Source organism: Dermacentor albipictus, chromosome 10 (assembly GCF_038994185.2).
Source record: "Dermacentor albipictus isolate Rhodes 1998 colony chromosome 10, USDA_Dalb.pri_finalv2, whole genome shotgun sequence".
Lineage (NCBI taxonomy): Eukaryota > Metazoa > Arthropoda > Arachnida > Ixodida > Ixodidae > Dermacentor > Dermacentor albipictus.
In genome coordinates, this window is record NC_091830.1 from 13,081,819 (window position 1) to 13,106,488 (window position 24,670).

The window sequence follows — 24,670 nt, forward strand, 5'->3', positions numbered from 1 at the left end:
GTGTATGATGCCTGTCGATGAAAAATGGTGATGAAAGGTGCATGGACAGAAAAGGATGACGTGTATCATGCAACATTTAGGGATTCTGTACCACTTGTGTCATAGTGGGACATGCCCATTGTGGAGGATCGGCCAAGAACGTACACGCACCCAGTAACACGCACCGAGTAACTAAATTTAAGAAATATGTTAAATATAATTTATCATACTATAAACAGATCAGTGTGCTTTAAAGATGGCTGTGAGCCGACATTATATGTTATGGTTTTATGTAAGAAGTTATTTTTTCGTTATGTAATACAGAGATGGGCATACTTAGCCATTTAAGCCACCTCATGCATACTTCCATATAACTTTTGTGTGTGTGTATGTGTGTATACACATAAATACATACACATACATGTGCACACACACACACACACATATATATATATATGTACACATACACATACATCCGGAACTGACCCAGCAACCAGGTAGCCACACCAATCCCAAGAAAGTGGACTAAGAACGCTATGCTTTAAAATGAGCCAAGCTGAAAATGAAGGTGAAAGAAGGAAGGAAGGGTTGTTGTCCTCACTTTCTTTCTGCTCCTCTATCTGTGCAGCTTGCACCTCGAGTGAGATCTTCTCATCTCGTGCTGCCTTCACCTGGCCCTTGAGCTCTTCAATGATCTTGTCCTTGGTGACCATTTCCTCCAATTTTACGGCTGCACACAACAAAATGTGAACGAGTGGGGCACACATGACTGCTACTTTGCTTCTTTTGCTAAGAGCAAGGTTTCCGATTTCCCTATTCAAATACAGGTGATACACATCAATTCTGTTATGCAATTATTGAAAAGACATTAATGAAAATTTTTGCACTTCAGAGAGAGAGCTGAACGCTCCTAATTGTGTGATGCAGAATTACAAGTTAGGGCACCACACTTGTCATGAATATTGTCAAAAATCAGAAAGTTAACAAAAAAATGGAAACATAAAGCTTACAAATCCATAATTCTGCACAAGAAACGGATATTGCAATTCCGTAAACTGCAGCTGCTAGGCCATGACAAGTGGACAAATGTGATAAACCAATTTGCAGCTTATGCGAAATTGACATAATATTTGCAGGGGTTTGGCAAAAGTTCTACTCACCAATAACTAGCAGATATCACAGCCCTGTATGATACATCCATTTTGTTTGCTTTGACGTTTCAGTAGGTGCAGCTTACAGACTGTGATATTACTTTTTGTTGCTGAGCTAAAGTTGTGAAAGTTATGCTCAGATTCTTTATTTAATTTGGGACATTCAACATTTCTTGCAAAAACAGACAGCATAAATAAATGATCAATGACTTGCAGTTCATAAAGTTCAACTGCTTTCTTTAGATGTAACAAGCCTCAGCAAGTTTGGCGGAGTGGACTATGAGCAAAATTATTTCTATGTTCACATGTATTTAGATAGTAGCCTTTGAAGGAAAGCTTCCCCTTAAAACTCCACTGGACAACCAGCAGCTTGCATTTGATATCTAATCTGAACATTATGAAAAGTCTACATATCCCTGAAGCCATAAAGAAAGCTAAATTTTTCTGCAAGCTGCCTATGGAGCCTGCAGTATTGGAGGTACGCCTAATGACATCTGAACAACAACAAAAAAAAGATTTTGCCCTTACTACAGTTTTGATTTCTCTCGACCTTAGCAACAAGATTATTTCTTTTTGGCTTATATCATGGTATGTCCAGGCTTTTATTTGCCAACAGATGACAACCTAACATCTCTTTGGCAGCTTTGTCTCCTAATAGTGAGGTGTGCATGTCAAGGTGGTCTATTAATTTTTTTCCTGGTCAAACCAGGCAACCAAGGCTGCCAAGTATTTCACAGAACAATGTGGACCAAGAAATGCGATCATGCTGCAAAATTTGGGCAAGTACAAACCAAAAGCTCAAAGCCAAGCTCAAAAACGTTTACAGCCATCGGCATTAAAACGCAAGTCACTGCATGACCCAGAACTGAGGTTCATGCGACGCAAAAGGGTTCCCAGGAAGATGGGAGATCTGAAGTTATCGACAGTAGTTTAACATAGGAATGTCTTATGCTGGAGCCAATGTTTTGACAAGAGGACTTGTTGTCATGGCAACAACTGTGTTTCCAAGCAGCTATTTATATGCATAGCTTACTCTCCCCCCCTCCTCGGAACAAGGAGAGCAAGAAAGAATAAGTACACACAAATGACTAACGCAAATTTGAGGGAACTGGAAGTGTTGAAAAAGGTTCAGTTAGTCACGATAATGACAAGGTGGGAGTCTGCCGCAGGTTCTCCTAGGAATTAGGGGGGTTACGAAAGAAAAAAAAAACTTGCTGATTCCCTCACATTGTGGGAATTGTCCAAGTGAAGGTTTAACGAGCCGGCAAGACGGAACTGAAATCTCACAGTGGACTGCGTGCGCAATATATATATATATATATATATGCAGCAGACAAAAAAAAAAGAAGGCTTTGCTTTAAATATCATCGCTTGTTGACAAGCATGTCAAAGTGCACAAAATAATGCACTCATTCAGTGACAATGCTCTCCTTCGGATGCATTTCCCTTTCCAAATGCACCACAATGCATTTGGAAATGTTTTCCTACCCTTCAACTATGAAACATAGCTGTTCTCATGCTTTTTTTTTTTTTTTCGATTATGCAGAGACCTCTTGCTGAACTCTACTCAGCAAGACAGCAGGAGATGTCACCAAACCCAGGATATTCAGCAAAACAAAGCTATGCTTTAAAGAATTAATTAGGGAAAAGAACCCAGCAATGAACATTGACGTATCTCTGGTGGAAGTTGGTTTTTCCCAGAAAGCAGCAGGTACACAGAGGTAGGCCTTGGGACAGTTAAAAAATTGGGCTAGAAAACATTGGGCAGAATGTCAAAGTCAAGCATTAGCTTCCCGGTAGACCTGCCGAACATTTACTTGTTAGACCTATTGGTTAAAGAGAAATGTGGGGATCACTTTGCGAAGATAGCCAAAAAAAAAAAATCAAGTTTGGGATACCAGTAATTTTGGCATCTGCAATGCCTAACCTACACTGTCTGAAAATGATTTAGCTGAAAATGCACTCAAAGTGCCGGAAAAAGATTCATTCGTCAGTGCAGACGGTGAGAAAGGAGCACAAAATAGTGCAAAAACACCATAGTTCGCAGAGCGATTTTTCATCTTTCCCGTTGCTGGTGCGCTACCATCTTGGCATCGTTTGACAGCTCACAGCTTTCACCTTTACATTCCCACCTCCTCACCTACGATAGCTATGTAGAAAAAGCATAAGCATAAGGAAACCAGGGGCAAATCTGACGAAGTTCGCGATGCATGCGGGTCTCCTACGGGCTCAGTGCACTAGCATGCTGAGAGGTGCCTCCCGATTTGCTGTTGCTATGGCAACCGGTGCGCCGACCCTGCTGGTGCCCTAGGATGCTCGCCTGCTGGGCCTGCTTTGAAAACTTTGTTCATCCATCATTGCTTCACTGATCCCGTCAGCTCACACCGCAATCGGAAGCGGTGAACTGATACTCAATAATAAAAAAAAATAGTTAAAACTGGACACACATTAAGAAAGTAAAGTGCAAGTCCGTGTGGGTGCTGCAATGTGGTAATGCCTCCATGATAGGTTTGTGTTACAAGCTTTATCAAAACGCTTGTGAGGACACGTATTTCGCACTGGTATCAAGACTGGCCCACCAACTCTCCAGGATGGGCCCACCTTTCCTTACACTGCGTCTTGGATGAGCCCAATTAACACGTCAAGATATCCATCCATGCAAAAGTGGGGGGAACAACCAATGAAAGCTTCAACATAAAAAAAAAAGTGGTAAAGAGCTCCCATGTGTTAGGATGCATTGTCAATCCAGTGAACTTAAATTTTTCCCCAAAAGCACGCAGTGTACAAGGATAAGCCTAAAAAAGCTCAAAGAAAACAGAGTTGGATTAAAAGTTGTATCAAAAGGTATCCACAGTTCAGATGTGCCACTGGGAAAAGAAAGCAATGAGTACAAACATTTGCCTTGTAAAAATACAAGCCCCTACCAAGACAAGTCCCTTTGTCGAAAACATTAGCTCTAGCCTGAAGCTATTCTTTCTCACAGCCTACCATTGATCAGTACACAAGTTTACCTCTAAGGAAAGACGAGGACAACCAAAGAAGTACGAACAACGACAGTGCCCAGGTCTCTGTTCACACATCTTTCTTTGCTGTCGTCTTTCCTTGGCAGTAAGCAAGTCATGCAGTAAATAACCAAACTACGCCAAGCTCAAGTTCTTCTAAAGCATGTCAATCACTAGAATTGAGGGAGTTGTCCGGGTCAGCTGGTCATGACTGAGCTCATAAAAGGTTCTTGCAGTAATATCCGAAATTCCGTTCTTCAATCGTCGCACGAGATGGAGATGGAGAAGCCCCAGGTGTGAATTGATGAGCCAATATGGGGGAACACGAGAAAAAAAAGAACCTTGCGACGAGAGAGCATCCTCCATCTCCAGGGCTTTGAGCTGAAGCGCACCTTTCTCCTCCTCGAGCTCGGCTATTCGCTGCTGCAGAGTCGTGACATCCGACGGCGTTGCATCCGGGTTTCCCTACAAGAAGGAGACAAAGACAGTTGAAGTGATCAAAAGCAAGCTCTTGGTAAAACGTGAGTTCAAGCTAGAGGAGACTTCCATTATTAAAAGTCATGTTAATTCAATCTCGACTGAAGGTCCTGCTGGCTCACGGTTTGCCAGGTTACTATGTCAGCCCACACTTTTTGACAACTACCACCAGCAGACTGCAAATCAAATGCGATGCACCATCAGATTTGACTGAATAGTGTTTTACGACACTGCAACCACCTGGCCAGGCTCGTACTCACAGAACCACCAAAAGACACCATTATATGTGGATTGTGTAGACTAAGTTAAAAATTTTGCTTCCTTCTGGCATACCACTGGCTTTGCCACAACGACTGTAGGTACCAGAGTTCCTGATTCAAAGAGATGGGGGCGAAAAATTCCCACGTTTTCTTTAACTCAGCTCTTTTAAAAATGACAAATTCCTTCAAAATGCCATGTTCTTCCTCCTGGTAGGAGCCCCTTATGCTCAAGCATCCGAGATTCTGAGCCACTGAGCTCTATGGGATTTCCTACAAGAATAAAAGTGGGAAATGTAGCATATTCGCGTGAAGCATTTATGGTGACAAGTTAAAGCTCGTACTCGTGCATTTATGTTCCTGTCTCGCTGTCAAACAGTGCTTTCAAGCAAGATATTTCACCACCAACCAGCCCAGTTAGACACGTGACTTGGGAACTGCAGCGCTGGTGTCTACGAGAGCTGCAAGCAGGCGACATATCCACTTTTGATGATGTCGCTTTCAGTGTTGTGGGGATGCGCGACTCTCGCGCGTCCCCTGATGTTTTTCCCACATAGCGCGTCTCCTGTAATCCGGCTTCGCCGCGTGGCCTGTGTGATGCCCGCGGCGGTCGATGTGGTTGGGGCGCAGTGCGAGAGATGGCGCGAGCGTTGCGCTGCTAACGCCACCTCACGGCAGGGTTACTTGGGGGCACAGGGGAGAACAGGCTGGCTCTTTCCCGGCGGGTCGGCGAACAGCGTGGACATTCCGCGCGCGCGCGCCGACCCATGCTTCTGCAAGACCGCCTCGCGTGGCCCGCCTTCGAACGCGCCACCGTTAGCGTGACCGTACATGCGAACGACCAGGCGTTGGGATCCAGCATAGGGCGAACATATTCGCTCGCTATCCGGTCGCGGTGAGTCGGACTTCTAGATTTGTCGCGCACCCATCGGCATGTTTTGTGGATAGCAATGGCTAGCAGGCACTGATCTATGAAAGGTGCAATAAATGCCCTTGTGATTGTTTGCACTACTGTGTTGTCGTTCCTTTGTCCCAAGAGCATGGAAGAGAACCTCACAGTGTGCACTGATTGGCTAGTGGAGCAAAACCGATTGAACTGATTGGCTGGTTGAGCAAAGCAACTTGAATCATCGAACATGATGTGTACTATATAACACTAAAGCGATAGTACTGCCAAAGGTGAGCATCAAAGAATACGTACCCAGAGCGGTTCATCCAGCATGGGATGATGGTTAGTATACGAATTTGCCTAAACTTCATCCGCCTGGCTCCAAAACGGCTTTGTCACTTTGCGAATTGATCATTTGCAACGAAATATTGCATTATTATATGCAACAATTTGGAGCGAATATGCAAGCGTGGTCAGTCTCATTGCCTTCGCATTTGTAAAAGTATCATTGATTTGAAATTTAGGCCAACAAAGACAGACACAGTATAATAAATAATGTCACAAGAACAAAGTTAATTTGAATCCACTTGCTAAGCATCATTCCCACAGTAACCGTACTATCAGTGTCAGAGTTTCCTCTAGTAGCTTTTGTAGGAAGCTATGCCTCATGTTAGAAAAAAAGGTGGGCGTGCAGACATGAACACAAGCAGAGGGACACATTGTCCATTTGCTTTGCATGCCTGCACACCTACCTTTTCCTAACATGAACGCTTACCAACCAGCTCAACTCTCCCCAGACAACATGTAGGCATTCTAGGGATGTCTTGCATACATACTTGTTTGGACATAGGGGAAGTACCAAATGTACCTAAGGATGTACCAAAGTGATCCTGAAAAGTTCTTAAGTGAAACACCGAAAGAGGTCCTATGAATGCCCACTCTAGGACTTTCAGTAGAACATGTTGTGGAGCTAGTTCGTTCATAGCTTTCAGAAGATGAAGCGCCAACAGAGACAGTACACTCAGAAAGAACAATGACAGAACAAGGTGCTTCCTGTCATTGCGCCTTGTCTTGTCATTGTTCTTTCTTAGTGTTCTGTCTCGGTTGGTGTTTTTGAAATCTAGGACTTCATTTACCATACAGACTCGTGTAAGGGCTGCAAGACCAAATTGGCAGCTCAAAATTTGTTAAAAAAATTTTTTTTAACGGAGAAGCAGTCGCGTTCGGTACCCCAACGCCACATGCACGCATTGTCGAATTTTTCTTTTGCTGCGCATTTCTGCATGCTGCTATTAGATGGCAAGAGCTTTGCATTTACCCCTGAAGCAGTGGTACATCTGTGGATCCAGGGTGTGCAGAAGTCAAGGCTGTACCGGCACCATTTCGAAGGAAAGGTTTGATCCTGTCTAAGAGCTGCACCTCACCAAAATTGTGAAAAAAGTGCGGCCCTTACATGAGTCTATAGAGTACTTGTGATCGTTAATGTGACTTAAGGCTTGACGAATTTCTTTTCAATGGTTCGGTCTCGATGAGGGCATAAAAGGTGCATCCAGGTAATGAGATCTCGGTATCTTGAAGTGACCACGTTATAAGATATTAATTTTAGACTTGAAATGATTATTTGTTGTGAAAGTGGTTGTAAGCGTTCCCTCGTAAGCGAATCCGAAGCACTAGACTGCCTTGAGTAGTTTGGGTATGCGAATTTAATGGCTAACTATTGTGTGCATTCTATTTTACTGATGAAGCGCTTTTGATAGGGACTCCAGATTTAGTCGGCGCACTCTAAGCTTTGCCTGATTAGTGTCTTGTAAGCATTTAGTTTGACATGTATGGGAGCTTTATGCAATTTCCTTCTCAAGAAAGACAGTTTTCCTTCAGCTTTTTGACATATGGCTGAAGCAAGGGGGTTTACAATTAAGATTACAAGAGAGGTTAAGATCCAGCTGTTTCACCTGATCACTTTGGATAATTTTCCAAGAAGTATATATAAATTTAAGTGGCGTTTTATTATTTGTAAATAAGATGCAATGAGTTTTTGACGTACTTAATTTCACACCCCAAGTTTCATGCCAAGAGAAGATTGACCGAAATGATTTATTAACTTTTATTTGATCACCTGTGTTATGTATGACTGTGTACACAATGGAGTAATCGACAAACAATCCCATATTAACGTGATCTTAAACGGAGAACTGGAGGTCACTAATACACATTAGGAATAAGAGGGGTGCTAGAGCTGACCGTTGAGGCACTCCAGAACGAATAGCAAGTTGCTGCATGTCATATTTGTCGAATGCCACAATTTTGTCTTAGGTTATTTAGAAAGCTAGAAATGATATTTTACTTTGAATACCAAAAGCTGATAGTTTTGTAATTAAATCCCGATGTCAAACTACATAGAATGATCAAAAATAATGTACAGCGCAAAGGACAAGAACTGCAAGAGACGACATACACAGTCTCGCAGTCCTTGTCCTTTGCGCTGTTAGTTATTTTTGATCATGAATTACCAACTAGCACAAGCAACCGCCCTAGTACATCGGATGCCTTGGAGAAAACTAAAAATACTACACCTGAATGGCCGTCATTATATGCATTAGCTATATTAATTATTTCAGCAAGCTGACTAATATAGTTGAAAGACTTGATCTAAAACCATGCTGTCGACTGTAAATTAGTTCATTAACTTCTAAGTGAGTTATTATGGCCTTAGAGATTGTGTTCCATTACTTCACAACAGCTTTGTGTTCTAATTTAAACATATTAGAAAGCATGTTTCTTTTTCTCAGAGACTGAAAGACTGAACCTCTAAGAGGCTTACTGCTATAAGTGGGCCAAAAAAAAAAAAAAAGTCCACGAGTGGCCTTCTCAGTACGTTCCTGTTAGGATAAGCTAAACTATTAGGTGAACTTAAAGAGAGCATCTGTCTAGGATGCAGACGCACAGCCACCTGGCACAACGTCTGCGGATGCAAGTCTGCAAAAAATATTTCACATGCCGATTCCACATTCTAATCAAGTCCGTGATTGAGCGTTTTCCGGACTTTCCCGATTGGGATGTTGCTTAAAAGTCCACCAGACATCGCCACTGGGATGTGGGATGGGGTGGATATTGTTTGGAATGTCTATGGAACTTTTTTATGTCGTCTGGGTCAGTCGCTCTAATACTCCATGCCTGAGCCACCATGGCTGCTCGATGAGCTACTTGCCTAACGTACCACTGCATAAAAAAGCTTTGCTAACTGTTTTGCAAACCTTCTTTAGCTCCTGCAGTTCACGTTCAAACTGCTTGGCTCGACGCCTTTCGAGCGCTCTGGCTTTCAGTATCCTGTTGTCGGTCTCCCGCGTCGTCTCCTGAAGTGTCTTCCGCGTTTCCTCCAGAGCTGTTGTCTTCTCTTCCAGCTCCTTAGTGAGGGAGTTAATCTTGGCTGCAGGCAAGCATGCAAAGGGAATGGCAATAAGCAGCAGTATTGAAATAAACCATCTCACTGACCACAAATATGAATTAAAGAGACCAACTACGAATGTTGAATAGACTATTGTACATTTCTTGGATTTATACACAGAGAAGGCCGTGCGGATAAAATACAGTAGAACCTTATTGAAACAATGCCATTTTATATGATTTCGTGCAATAGAGAACACAAGAAATGACCCAATACAGTTATACTTCTTTTTTAACACATCATACGCTCTCAGGAAACACAATCTTTTAACACCAACGTTCAGTACATTGCCAAAGTGCAATAGTATGATGTGTTTTCTGGTGACTAGATTCCATGTAAGCAAGAAAAGGAGCAAGGCACTATAGTCTAGAATACCAGCCATTAGCCGCAACCCTTTCCCCACAATACTCGCCCGCCAGTTTCATGTGAAAACGCCGCAGCACACTCAGTTTCTTATTCCAGTACCAGCAAATCACCACTCATGTCATCGCATGCTGCATTCACAGCTATCACCACCAACCCTATTCCAATAATTATCTTCACAGATCTGTTTCACAGCGCAGTGCCGTTGGAAGCATACTGCACACATTTAATAGGCAATAACCCAAACACGCCACTGTTCCCTACTACAGGCAGTGCGAAGGGAGCATTATGCTTCGTTCTGTTAGCATCGTATTTCACCGTTACCCACCAGCTCGATTTCGTTAAGGTTTACTGTCGCTATCTTAAAGCTACACAACAAGAATACAACAATGTGCATCTTCGGTCGCTCGGGCACTGTAAGTTCAATGTCAGCGTCTCATGGCGCAACAATTGGCACCTAATGGACACGTCAAAATTTTCCACCAAAATGCCCTGCATGAGGAGGCTGCTGACCCAGGCCGAATCCAAAGCGTGCAAACATAAGCTTGTCTAATCTGCAATAATGACACCAAGCACCTTGGGCTGCTAGGGCCCCACTAGTTCCATGCATGTATGTCGCCATCTCATGCTGCACCAATTCATGCAACAGTTCCCATTACCTGGATGTCAACTTGACTCTGTCAAATTCTTTTAGTGAATCTTGAGCATATGCTTTCCTGGTTATTGCGCTTTTTTTTCTTTTCTTTTTCTTTCCAAAATGTATGAACGAGGTTCTTGTGTGGTAAAAGAGTACAATTTATTTCCTTCAGGGCGCACACAATTCAATTTAGAAATTTCTTTAGTTGGGTACATTTTAAACAAGCAGAAAAGTGAAAGATCACCATTGTTTCTAGCCTTCCGACAATGAGCACTTCAACTGGCGAATGGACCAGATCAAGAACTTTTTTACTTCAAATTATACTTTTTGTTTGCCCTGCTTTGTCAATCCCCTTGTCTGAAGCCTCTTGCGAGTCATAATTGCCTCTGAGATGAGTAACCACACACAAGTTTTACTTGGACTGTTACTTACTCACTTTTCTGCTCATACGTTTTAGTTCTATCATAATTTATACACTATATTTTCATATACTATACATTCTTATGTTACATATATTTATTCAATTACTTTCTTATGATGTTTAACGTTTGCTTTGTTCGTATCATCTTGTTTGATGCCTCTTGTGTATCATATGTCTGTGAAACAAGAAGGTGGAGGAAACAGCAAAAATATGCACTGAAGTCTCAGAGGCAACAGGCATCATTTGCATTTTGCAATGCTAGATGGCACCACAACGTTGCACTGCTGATAAATCCCAGGTGTTACCAGCTGTGTAGTATCTATGCCTTGCTAGTGCAAGTTCATCAACATGCACATGAACTGGTAACCGATGAAAAAGAGCATATGCGTCAGCAGCACTGAAAGCGCAGAAAACCTGAACTTGAGTCGTTTTTGTTGCAGTTTGGTGATTAGTTTCTTGGACTCCCTGGCCTTTTCAGGCTTAGTGTCATTCTCACGATGCATCTTATCCTCTCCCCATTTCTTGCTCCCTAATAGAAAAGGCAGGGAAATCTATCGCGCCTGGCTTTCGCAGACGCACAACAGGAAAGCACGGCTGCAGAGCTGACGCGAGATGGCTGATGTCTCACGTTCGGGAACAGCCCTCACCTCGTCATCAGAAGGCGAGGGCAGCTGTGCGTGATGTAATTCAATGTACAAAGCAGAACTGGCTCGATGGCACAAAGAAAACTGAAGAGTGCTGAGTGCAACGGTGTTTGCTACTGCGAGCCTTCGAGCTGCCAGCATTAGAACATGAATTGTGATAAGTACTACACAGCCATTTTTGCACTTCACCAATATTGAAGTGTGACCAGAACCCATGTACAAATCTGTTGATGGTGAAAAAAAAACTTTTACCCTGAAATGCAGTTGCCTGGTCTGCCTTTGCCTTCTCCACCGTCTCCTGGAGTCGGACCACTTTCTCTTGAAGCTCCGCATTGTGCGTCGCCAACTGGAACCTGGCTGACTCCAGCTTCCGGAAACCTTCCTCCAGATCCACCACTCGGCTCTTGTTCGAGTTGAGGTCAGCGGTAAGGGACACTTCGCGCTCCTTCCATGACATTTCCTGTTATGATGTTAAGAGTAGCGTTAATTTTATCTGTACTGTATGATAAGCTTACAGGGCCCAGGTTCCACAAAAAAAAATTTCATTCCACTTGGTCTTGTCACTTATAAGTGAATGGATCGCTATGTAGATGATACAAGCTGCTGCCGTCTGCAAATCTTAATTCAAGGCTATGTTCCCAATAACAGTCAAGCATCATTATAACGAAGTCATGTCCAACACGAAAATACCTTTTTTATTGCCAACATTCATTATAAGCGCATGTTCACAGATTAATTTTGACCAGCTGATGTTCTTTAAAGGGCACCTAAATCTGTATACACGAGCATTTCCCGTATTCCCTATACACCCCTTATTGAAATGTGGCGACTGCAGCTGCAAATCAAGCCCATGACCTCATGATCAGCTGCAGAACACCATTGCCATTGCCCCACCATTGCCACTGCCCCACCATGGCAGGTATGTCTTTTTCTAATAACACAATACTAATATGTTTACATAGTTCACTTGCACAATACTGCCAGTCATAAAGAGCTAAAAACTTGGTAGGTAAGCACACTTTGCTGGCCACATAAAATTTTCTGAATAATGAATAATTCCTACAACAACAACACTATTAAAACACTATAACCTAACCTTATCAATTGAAGACAGCACAGAGTGTGCCAAGATGGGATGTGAAGCATTCTTGTGAAACATTACAAGGCAAAAATGGTAAGTTGTGGAAGGAAAGGCAGTCAGCGGAGAAGTCTCCAAAGAGCAGTGGGACAAGAAGGAAAGACAGGAAAATATGCGACATTGACTTCGGGCATCGCAGAAGAACAGTGACAATGTAGAAAAAATGAATAAAAAGCAATAACAATTTTTTTGCAACAAAAAGCACTGTCAGCCTAGCCAACCACAGTATAGCCTAGACAACACAAAGAAATACGGAAGGCTCACTTTCAAAAGCACGAGAGAGTCCATCTCCATGCCAAGCAACCAAAGTTCAGAGAAAAGCAAGGAAGGTGCATAAGGAGTGAACGGCCAATCAATACGCAGCCGAGGTAACGCTAAGCAATGTGCATAGGTTTAGGTACATGCACGAGGCAAGGAGATGCGAAAGAACTAGCATAGTGCTTTCACAGGGCATTTTCTTTACCTTTTCTAAGAAATTCTGCTGCATTAACCGCATCTCGGCCCGAGTGTCGTCCAGGTCATCAACGACAGTCTTGCTTCGAAGACTGAGGTCTTCCGTCATGAGCTGGATGGTCACAGAGCACACGAGTGCACATGAGATGGTTTGGGTTGCGTTCTATACCCAAGGTGCCATGTGCAGTATTCAAGTGGCAGTATGGGAATGTTTGCCATCAAAATTTGCTAAAGTTGGCACATCAAACAAATAGTTTAGGCAGCGAACCCAATGAAAAAGTTGGCTTTTAAATCTAGCATATGGCGCGCAGCTTTCAACGATGAGAGTTACACATGAATGTCGGCGCTTCAAACATGTAGTTTCAGCAACCAATTGAAAAGACATGATAAAGAACCTCTGACAGGTTCTTGTGCACATGTGCAACCATGGCTACCTACTCGGGGGGCTTACCTCCTTACACAAGCAGAGGACGCAAAGAAAGTATGCAAAAATAATTTATATCTTTTAAAAATGAAACAATAAAATTGGCATGCAATGTAAAAAAATAAACATAACAGGACAGAACTTAGCAAGTAAAATGCAGATGGCTGGTCAAGCAATTCTCAATGCTAGCATTACGATACAACATATATGCTATGGGGTATGGACTGTGATCATGGAATCTAAAGAGGAAATAGTGCGACTTCACTCCAAGTAAATGCGTTCTCTATTACTCCACAACATCAATTACTGTCGCCAGGACGATGCACCACTAAAGGCTTTGGAAGCCTGTGCAAGTTCATCATACCTTGAAGGAGCCCTGTACCACTTTTTATCGAAGTGGAGAAAGACATTTGAAGAGAAAATAGGCTATTTCAGAAATACTTTGCCGCAAGAACTACTTCAATGCATTCAGAATAAGCGGAGTTATTGGCATTCAAACATGGCCTCCACTGTGCTCCCATTCCTTCTTCAATGCCTTGCACTGCGAAGGCTATGGGCGGAGTGGGGTGTGCCCACAACGCTCCACCTTCTACATGTCACCGTGGTGCACAGTTCAAATTTTATTTTGGACGTTAACATAGATACCACGACTTCCAATTTTGGTGCGCATGATGCGCTGAACATAAGCCAAACGCGGTTGTGCTCAGTGAGCCGCAACGTGCTTAGCCAGTGGACTCGTGGTGGCACCCCGCAGCGGCCGCAGTATCTACGCTATGCAACAGACCGTAGCTACCAATAGCAGGCCGCGTATGGGAATCCACTTTATTATGAAGTAAAGCATCCAGAAGAGAATGAGGAGCAGGCTTCTGTTGAAAGGAGAGCGTTTGAGAGAATGGTGATTCTGCGCTCTGCTTGCGAGCTCCACGCACCACATAGGACAGAAAAACTTGACTGAGATGTCCACAGCAGCGTACGCTATTCGTGGGCTATGTTATTTCACCAAGTCCGAGGGGTGGTTCAGGGACCCTTCAAAGTTCATCATGGGACTTTATATCCCTTGACTACACCTGGGCTGCAAGAAGGGCAATCAATGGAATGCCTTAAACTGGTTTTGACTTCAATAAATTATTAAGCCTCCTTCTGCGTTTCTTCCTTTTTTCAACATGATTACGTCTTCCCCCTTGAAGTTCAAAACTTGGCAGCACTAAAAGCACCATAAAACATTACAAATGTAACTTGAAAAAAAGATATTATGCTAACAGCATCTGGTGTATTTATAGTCTATATATATATATGTGTATATATATATATATATATATATATATATTGTTGCCACTGTCTTGTCAAATAGAGGAGGTCTCACTCCATTGCTTGCTGCCATACTGCTGCCATTTTCACCATTAACGGAAAGCTCCCATTCCCTATAATTACTACCAGCCAGTATCCATATTCCACGTCTACCCGTTTCGCTTCTACCAACAGCTATTTACTACCAAAACCTAGAACTAATTATGGTAAATTTACTACTAATTTTTCAGCCACACTACTTTGGAACTCATTACCGTGTCATATTAAGATATCCTCTCATTTTTACACATTCAAATCAAACCTTCGTAAATTTTTGCACTCAATATGCCAATGTGATCGTTATCATTTTATTAATAAGTACTTTGTGTCGTTAAATGTTTTACAGCGTAAGCTAGTGACTAACTTAATATGGTGTCTTTTGTGTTTTCATATAGCTGCTTTGTATTTATATATCCTACTCATTTGTAATGGGAGGTCCCCTGTACAGTCTGTTGACTATGGGACCTCCCTCTGTATGTATGTATAATCCCCATTTGTAACCTTATTATTATGCAAATAAAGAACTCTTGAACAAGTTCCGCATATTTTACCTAAAACAGGAGTCACATATTACAATATCTTTTCTTTTTTGCACGTAGGTGGTGCATACCTGGATGGCCTTGCTGCGTGCCTGGAGAACCTGGTCCTTCTCGCGGAGGTTTTCTTGCAGGTCCAGGATCCTCCGCTCTAGCTCAAGGATCTGGTTGTTCAGCTCGAGGATCCTGGAGTCCTTGTACACCATCTGAGCGTACAGACGCTCTTCTTCCTTGCTGCTGCCACCGTTTCCACCACCGTCCTGCCGCTGGCCAGAAGACTGCATGCAGACGAGTCCCTTCTGGCATTGGCTACTCTACCAGAACACCAGAGCTGAATTCTGAAGAGTATTTGTGCTTAGCATTCAAATTTGAACCACCTTTAGCTAAGAAGCACTCGTGGTTTCCAGCTTAACTTATAAGGGCCGTGCCTACTATATCCCTCCCAAACCCAAGAAAAAGCCAAGTGGACTAGTGATACAAAACTATCAATAGTATTATCAATACCATTGACAGTTAAGTCATTATGAGTTATCGACCATAACAAAAAGCTATCGATGGTACTACAGATAGTATCAGATCACATTGCGTACTGCACATAATGCTTTTCTGCATGTCTTTATGAGTGCACCTGTCTTCCTGCATGTCTGTAGTCACATGCTGTGCTTGCTGTCAAAAGCCTAGCACTCTGCATTCTTGCAGTGCATGCATCACCGCCCAGTGGCGGTAGAGTTTATGTATGGCACGGCCAACTGTACTGCTCCGGATTAGTCCTTCTATGTTCCACAGATTAAAGAGACTGACAAGCTATCTTTATGGACGCAGTTTTATATGGTGCAACAAGAAAGCTTATTCTCAGAAGTATTTATACCTGCAGTGGTTACTTCTGAAAGTGCATGTAAATTCGGTACGCAGACTGTTTCGATCTGAGCAATCTCTAAAGAAGTATGAGTCCCGCCACCAGCAACCCTGAGAACTTAGAGCGATGCCGGAATCCGTCTCGCAAATTGGGAAAGCAAAACAACAGGCTCTTTTGCAAGAGGGAGAGCAACTTTTGTTAACCATCAGCACTTCGGCCTTTTCGGCCACTTTTGAAAGTAACAAGCACTTGCAATAAGTGCTCGTTGCTGCGCAGACGTTTATAAGTTTTCTATCACTTTTTTTTCCCTAAGCGCACACGTATGTCATGGCTTACTCCTGCCATCCTTATCTTGCAGGTAGATAAGCCAAGCCAATTCATCCAAAATGAAACCATGCTTTTGCAAGTGACGGCACAGTGGCACCACACACAATTTCAATGTCTGATCGCTCAAAAGAGCCTCAGCAATTCCGAATTGAAAATTCTAGCTCACATGCTAGATCAGCACCTAAATCCTTACAGACCAGTGCCTAACCATGATCTTCATGTGGATAATAGCAGTGAAATTGACGACCGAGATTTTGAAAGCTGCCCATCACTGCGAGTCGTCACACAAAGGCAGCACCTCTATCTTACTCACAATCAAAGATTTAGCTGCACATTGCAAGTTCATACAATATAGTACTGAAATACTATATACTTTGACATACGCATTGATAGTATATAATACATAGCATATAATACTTACCGACTGGTTGCTACATCATCTGACATGAGCGCAGTTCGCTGCCTTGAAAAAATGCACAAACTAAATTTCATGATACCCCAATACCAAAAACTTTTGTGAAACAGCACTAGCCAACAGTTGCAAAGCTATTGGTAACACCGTCAATAAAAAATGTTGCTGGACCAGCATTATAGTACTAGCGATAGCAATACTGCTATTAGCATTTTTTTCCCCTGTCAATAGTTTCAGAAAACAATCAATACTCGGTTCAGTAATATTTTTTCATTATAATAGTGACAGAGCAACTTTTATAACCAGTTCTTATTATGAACCGGCTCCTAAGTCGATGAGGGTAGTTTTATGAGCTTGCTAGTAATCATCTAATTTGTTGTGGTGCAACCTGCTAAGAATCTGAGAAGCCTTTTACTTGTTAACTGACACAGGTCAGTTACAAGTTACCAGCATTACCAATGACACAATAGACAGCTTTAGTTTAGCGTACGCTATACCATTGTGTATGATATAATATAGCGGGTCGTTACTGCGCATGCACAGAATGCTAAACGACCTATAGCGTATAGCGTACGCACACTATTTCTCAGATTTAGCGTTGGCGTCTTTGCGTGGTTTGTGCAGTTCGCGGAAAACATGGCGGTGATGCCTGCTGTATGCTTTGAATTGAATTTCACATTGCTTTTGTAAAATTCACTTTGTTTGCAGTAAATGACTCCCAAAATAATTTTCGCTTAGTCTAAGGCCACTTTGACGACATAGTATTGTGGATAACCTTGCATAGTTTTCGAGATTACTTCTCATTTCGAACGAGTCTAAGCCTAATGAAACAAACGTTCGAGATGTCAGCGCCACCTATCTCTGCAGTCGGGAGATAGCCGCAATGACAGCATAAGGCCTCTGAGATTTGAAGATCTTGCAGTGCAACTAAAGCTGTAACAAACGTGTGCTGCTTAGCATATGCTATACTATAGCATATGCTAAACTAAAACTGTCTAATGACCGTCGCTCAAACAGGTGAACAACTCATTTATTTACCTCAGCACAGAGACAAAATTATAACATTGCTCAGAGTTTTTTGGTTTTTCATACTGCATTGCAGTGCAGTCTTGTGGCATTTGAAACATATTTTGCAGGTGTTCTTCATTGTAGGTGGTAACACAACGGTCCCACACAAAGAAATATAAATTTTTTTGAAAATCGGTGGCAACTTGATGATGTAAACTATTAATTTATGGTGCAGGGTGCACTGGACTTTAAATCAAAGCACTTATTTTTTTCCTCTGTGATTTTTTTTTGTTCTTCAACAGGATAAAACCTAAAATCTAAGCAGATTGACACAGGGTCAGTGGAGGAGGTACAAATAGTACTACCACATGAAACAATGTAACACGCACGATTCCCACAGCAGCTTAAAGCGCCAGACTTTTCTATTTTCTATAACTTGTACATGGCCTCAAAATCCGCTAGCATAAACAAATGGACAGAACTTAAATAATGCACACAAACAGAACTTGAACTTGTGTACAGTGATGTATCATGACAAGTGCACCACTACAAATCTCTGAGGCCATGCAGCAACCCACCTGTTTCGCTGTCTGGCCACCAGGTGTCTCCGCACTCTCCATCAGCAGCTGGTCACGTTGAAGTAGCTGCTGTTCAAGCCGCTCGACAGTGGATTCGTACGACCGCTGCAATGTTTGCATCTCCTCCTCCTTCTTGTGAAGCTGCGACTTGGCCTCATCCAGTTGATGCTTGAGGACTCGGACGCGACCCCTTGACGCTTCCGCAGATGCGTCATGGTGCGGAGTTGTGGGCTTTGACACATCTTCACATTGTTCCTGACAAACAGTAACAGAGCCCCTAAACATAGCACCACTCAAGTAGCAACGCAAAGAGAGGTTTAACATAAACATAATGTTACAAAGAGAGTTCTCAAAAAGAAAAGCTTTTCTGAACCTAGTTATAAACATGTAACTTCATGGCAGTTTCCCTGATCACCCCTGCTAATAGTGTACATAGAACAAAATATTGCAGAAAAGGCATGGACTTAGATATATTCAATGTCTAACAGTTAAGGAAGACAAAAACTAGTTCATTCATTCGAGATACTGAATTTGACATGCTGTGGTATCTCATCAGCTCGCAGCTGTTAAGCATGAATCTAACCTTTTACCTACTACTAGTCCAAAATACAATTAACCAATTAGTCATTACACAGGAAACATGTACTACATTCACCTGCCTTTTCCTGTTCTTTGCATTCACAATTCACTGATCACAAACATGACTTACTCATTGTTATGGTTTAAATGACACAATTACTACTGTTATTTGACCCTGGTAACCCAAGCTTGGCATCTGGGTTTCAAATTCCCATTGCGCCCTCCCCCCCATCTCCAACAATGCCTCGACCCCCCAAATGACATTTCCTGCAGCATCTACATGGATTTCCACCATCAAGATAAACTTTGCAATGTACATAGCAAAAGACACAATTGTCACAATTGGGACACACATACAAACACAAAGAGAAAACACACTGACGACAATACAGGTGACACAGCAATTCAGCAATAATGTGCACAGCAAAAGTTGTTACAGCATATCGAAATTGCAGTTTGCAAGCTTGGCTTTTAAAAAGAAAGCGTACACATCAAAACCAATGTTAATAAACTCAGTAGGTAAGGCAAGTAAAGGCAAGAGCAAGCACTCTTACCACTTCAGGTGATGCCTCATGCTGGGCCTTTGCTTGGTTCGTGAGCTGAGCAATCTTTGCCCTCGACTGAAGCTTCAGTTTCTGATACCTTGCTGCACTGTCCTGCAGTGAGGGTAGGCAGAAAGAATAGGAAAGGGATTAAAAAACATGAAGAGCAAAAATAAAGAGCAGCCAAGCAGACCTCCAGTTCCTTTTCTTTCTTCTTGAGTATCTCCTCATTGGACCTGACAATGTCCTTAAGCTGCTGGATGAGCAAGTCCTTGTGGTCGGGGTCGTCCATCGTGAATCATAGAGGTCACGCTGAAAGAAAGAAAAAGAAACGAAGCTAGAACCGGTACAAACTCTTCAGCTGCTAACTGGGGTGGCCCAATCCAGAGTTCCTGTAAGCAGTACATAACTGGAGCTACACAAGGTGGCAAGCTAATTTTGGATAAACGAAATGCATTTTTGTTCAATACAGTACAAGCTGTGCACTGTAAGAAAGATATGTAAAACCAACATAATCTAACTGAAGCTCACCAAATGTAACCTCACTGATGTGTAGATTAGAGATATAATATGCACAAACAACATTTCAGTTTAGATAGAAGTAAGAGTTTGGTAGATTATGGAGTGTGTGAAGTAGATAACCAGTTTCTGTCAGTGGCACCTTACTGGAACTATACTAAGCAACGTTAGGCTAGAACCAGAAAATATGTTTTTCTTCAATACAATACAGGCTGCACAGTATAACCTCCTCAGGCCCGAAGCCTACTCAAGGACATAATAATTTTTGAAGCCAGTTCTTATTACCGACTGGCACATTATGAATGTCAAAACACTATTTTTCGTTTTAATACTCCGGTTAGCTGCTGAAGGCACCATCTCCGTGTTAGTGGAGAATGTAACCATCTTCGCATCATTCTTATAATAAAAACAGTTTTTACTGGCTGGCAGACATAGATGAAGATCTAACAGCACGTAGTATGCCAAATTGTCGATGTTGCATCCTCTATTTCTGTGTCAAATCACATAAGTCGAGAGGTATTTCATGGTTGCCTTTTGTCATCTATGACGACAAAGCAGCCTAACCAAACTTGGGGAATTTTCACAAAAGCTTACAACAGTAATGCCCCTAAACCACTTTCACACAATTCTGCATGCTTCAGACTGTAAATTGGGGTTGGATACTTTACGTAATTGCACTTGAGGTAATGCTGAAAAGCAATCCATTTTCCCAATTGGGTACTATGGGACCGAATTGGATAATGACACTACATAAAACAAACCTAATTTTGACATAACCTAACCAAACCTAACTAGAAATGTGGATTAGAGATCTAATATGCTTAGCTAACACTTTAGTTTAAACTGGAAGGAATAGAATTTGTCACGCTATGGAATGCATCGAGGGGGTAGCCAAGGATCTGTTAGTGCAACAGAATGGATACCAAGAAAAGGGAAATGTAGGCAAGTGCAAGAGAGGATTTAATGAAGTGATGAGTAAAGAAAATTTGCAGGCATAGGGTTGGTTTGTTAAACACAAACTAGGGGTCACTGGGCACCCACGGGAATCTATGAGAAAAAATCTTTGTCCTGCAGTGGACTTAATTAACTATAGGCTGATGATGACAGTGTTAACACGGAGAAGCCCGACACCACAGTTGGTCAATGAGTCGGAAGTGGTGCATATTCCCAAAGTGGCAATATCAACATCATGCGTTTAAGCACTTTCTGCAGCAAACAGGGCAACTACACCGTCCCCACGCTGATGCCAAGGATGTGGAATCTACCATGACAGTATGTGAATGAGATAACCATAACTGTGCGGAAAACAAAAGCAGTTTAGAAAGTGCTGAAGTGCTACGCATGTCATCTCAATCATGCAAATGTGTGCATCTAGCAGCTCGTGTTTATTTTAAATGCAGAGCAATACTGCATTACATGATTATGCTGATTAGATTTATTTGTGCTGCTCCCAATGAAAACTATCTGACAAGATGTGAGGTAATCTGCAGATTGTTTGTACACTGCAAATAACTCGCTTTTTGCAGTAGTTTTTCATTAGTAGAGTTGCCTTTACATAACCATTATATAACAGTTTTATACTGTTAGTGTGATGGAATGATGTCGACATTGTAGAGGGGTGCGGCACATATGCATAAGCCAGCGCTATCTATCACATTGAGTGACAACAACTAATATCTAATACTAAAACTAATATCTTCACCGACAGACTATGCCTTCTAGAAAATATACATTTATTACGATTAATCATTGAGCTAGTGGAAAAGGATAAAGGCAAGTGAAGTGATAGAATGACAGGAGTATTTGTTCTGATGCCCTCTCTTAGTGTCTTTTCCCATGAGCCCCCCTAATGGTTATAAGGCATTGGTTATGTCAACCACCCAGACCAGCTTGTGACACTTAAAAAATTCTTACTGTTTGACTTTAATTCTTTTGTCATCTTGCACTTCTGAGCGTGTATCTGTGAAAGCGCAAGCTTTGCTGCGAATGGTATGTCGATGCTGCTACATTCGAGTATTTTAACACACTTGTGAAGATCGGCACCCATCGTGCGGCTGTATTTGTCTTTATACGTGCTGCGCCGAGTGACCACTAACCAGCCCAGCTCACTACCCTACTCTAGCAAAGAAAGCGGCAGCCTTCGAAACAATTGTGACTGCAAGAAACGTTCATCATTTGGGACAGCTGTCGTACAGACTAGAAAAGGTTCAGCCTTTTGATTCCATTGTCTAGAGGCTTGGTCTCGATGACGCTTATAGCTCAAGAAATTTAAGAATTTTCTTCAGTCGTTTAAATCCCTCAATGCAAAACATATTCAGTAGCATCGTCTAGCTACGTGTGACATTTGCATGAAAAAATCAATTGCAAGTTTCATTTGTTTGGTTGTTTATTGACAAAACAACCCTCATGAGCGGTTTGTCTTGGTACCAAGGCAAAAGGCGGCACTAAAAGCCACCTGACTAAGCCTTTGACAACAGACAGTACGCGCAGCACACAACATGAGCGCAACATGCTTCAAAACACACTGCAAAATGTCAAACACATACAAATAAAATTACACGTACAGAGTATCAAACACAATAAAGCAAGATAAGGAAGAATGACAGAATTAGTCATCAACACATTCATCATCAACAAGACATAACTATTAAGGCCAATGGACTACAATTGGATTGAAGAGAACAAAACAAATGCACAACAAAATTACAACTGTTGGAGGAAATACATTTTAGTTAGTTTTCTGAAGGCAAGCAAAGAGGGAGAACTCTCCATTGTATCAAAAAACGATGGCTAACAATTCAGAAGGTTCGGAATTTGCCATTTTAATAATTGCATGCCGTATGTAGTTCTCGTTTTAATCTTCTAAATTTTTTTATTTCTGAAATAATATGGTGTCTCCGTATTTGTATATGTATGAAAAAACAGCTCACGATTTGCTTTTAATTCGAGAAATATCAATTCCAACAAACGCTGTTTATATAACATTTCTATATGAAGTATCCGGTTCTCGGCAAAGTATGGGGATGTATGATCACGACTAGATAGGTTTTGAATGAATCGTATACTTTTCTTCTGCATTATGTATAGTCGTTCCAAATTATACTTTGATGTAACCCCCCAAACTGTTCTGTCTTTGTTCCTCGATCACATTCAGCGTAAAATGCGGCGTGACCGGTCCCCAAACGACAATAAAAAGAGTGAAACTTCCCATGTTACTATAATGCGCCCAAAATATACATGTTACTAAAAGATATATCTGCTCTTACAATACGACGAAAAACATTAAAACAAATAAATTGCTGCAATCATCAGCACAGAGTTATCACATGAGCCCCTAAAGGTAATATGGTCGAGTGGAAACTCAGACACAACAATCGCCGATCGGAAACTAACACGAAACTTGTGACTCGCAGCTTAGCTTAGCTGGTTACTGTTAATTCGAACGGCATTCACCGCCACGTCAGATACGGCCAGATAGACTGACTCCGGCGCTAACCTTCCACTAAGCAATAATCAGGTCATTGTCACTGCCAAACGCAAAACATAAGCAAACGAACACATGGGACGTACCCAATTGCGAGCGGCCGGGAAACATCTGTCTGCGTGTCGCTGGACCGCTCCCTCCAGTTCTTTCAGGACACATTCATCCTTCCTCGATCACGCTGTGACCGTAATTCAACAATCACGCTTAAGCTCTCGCTTTCCGATATATTAGCGAAACGGTGCGACGACTAACTTTATTGCAAATACGAGCACTAAGAAAAACTGGCTACGTGGTCCTCTTTCGCTTTTAGGGTCGTTTACATGGGCGGCGCCATACTTATTTGTTCATGTGACCTTCCAAGATGGCGACATCCAAGCAGAAACGAAACAGAAACTCCCATCTAGAGAGATGCGTGTTTTAAAGAGACTTGCTGCGAAGAAGAAAAGAGGCTTACCTGTGTAGGACTCGCAATACAAGGCCAGCTTTGCCCACATTTGTTGCCCTAACGTGGCAACAGGAGAAAATTTAGCCGTGGATTTGCATTCATCTGCGACTTGCTCGCGGTACTAACACAGGTCACGAAGTTCTCCACAAGCACTCTGTGCCACAGTTTTGCATGGCCTCCGGGACCGGGGCATTGCGCTGGTTGCAACTGCACGGCGCACCATAATGTAGGCAATAATCTTCAGGGTCATATATATACGTTTCATTGCGCACTGCCATAGCTGTGCTGCAGTCTAGCCATAGCACCGCTTTTATGTCACCGTTCATCCTCAGACAATAAAGCACTTTGGTAAGCTTGTTAGTACATCATTCGGGAAAAAAAGTAGCGTGACGAACTGGACTAAACAAAAAGACAGCGCACAGTCTTTTGTCTTCTTGTCTAGTCCTATTTTCAGCGCTGTTCATTCTCCTCGATTGAACAGAGGTGCGTTGGCTGGCATAAAGAAAAACCTACGCTATCGGTCACTATAGAACCGGTGAGGAAGAATCTTTACGTAATACCACGACCGTGGTGATACACGGCTATACTGGGTGAGTGAGTGAGTAAAAACGTTATCGAAAAGAAAATAAGGCACGATAGTTGGGACCCTTATGGACGCCCGAACATTTCCGCGCAGCAGACTTATGACTTCAGCACATGCTTCAGCAGCAGCGGCAAATGCGGGACAGTTGCCAGACTGCCTAAGCATTCAAAATAA

General features: G+C 42.3%; 1 protein-coding gene across 4 annotated transcripts in view; it reads right to left on the bottom strand.

Moving 5' to 3' along the window:
* Nucleotides 1–23,805, bottom strand: part of LOC135915812 (golgin subfamily B member 1-like) — a 50,006-nt gene extending 26,201 nt beyond the window's left edge. For 2 of the 4 annotated variants that reach the window (XM_065448957.1, XM_065448959.1), the window contains exons 1-10: nt 23,555–23,805; nt 19,659–19,777; nt 19,478–19,579; nt 18,345–18,599; nt 15,238–15,441; nt 12,867–12,968; nt 11,518–11,725; nt 9,010–9,182; nt 4,474–4,597; nt 581–709 (exon numbers count right to left, since the gene is read on the bottom strand). In XM_065448957.1, the coding sequence (XP_065305029.1) occupies nt 581–709; nt 4,474–4,597; nt 9,010–9,182; nt 11,518–11,725; nt 12,867–12,968; nt 15,238–15,441; nt 18,345–18,599; nt 19,478–19,579; nt 19,659–19,757 (1,396 nt within the window). In that variant the 5' untranslated portion in view covers nt 19,758–19,777; nt 23,555–23,805. The remainder of the gene's footprint in view (nt 1–580; nt 710–4,473; nt 4,598–9,009; nt 9,183–11,517; nt 11,726–12,866; nt 12,969–15,237; nt 15,442–18,344; nt 18,600–19,477; nt 19,580–19,658; nt 19,778–23,554) is intronic. The other 2 variants (XM_065448958.1, XM_065448960.1) reach the window with 2 other exon arrangements.
* Between the last annotated feature and the right edge of the window lie 865 nt (nt 23,806–24,670).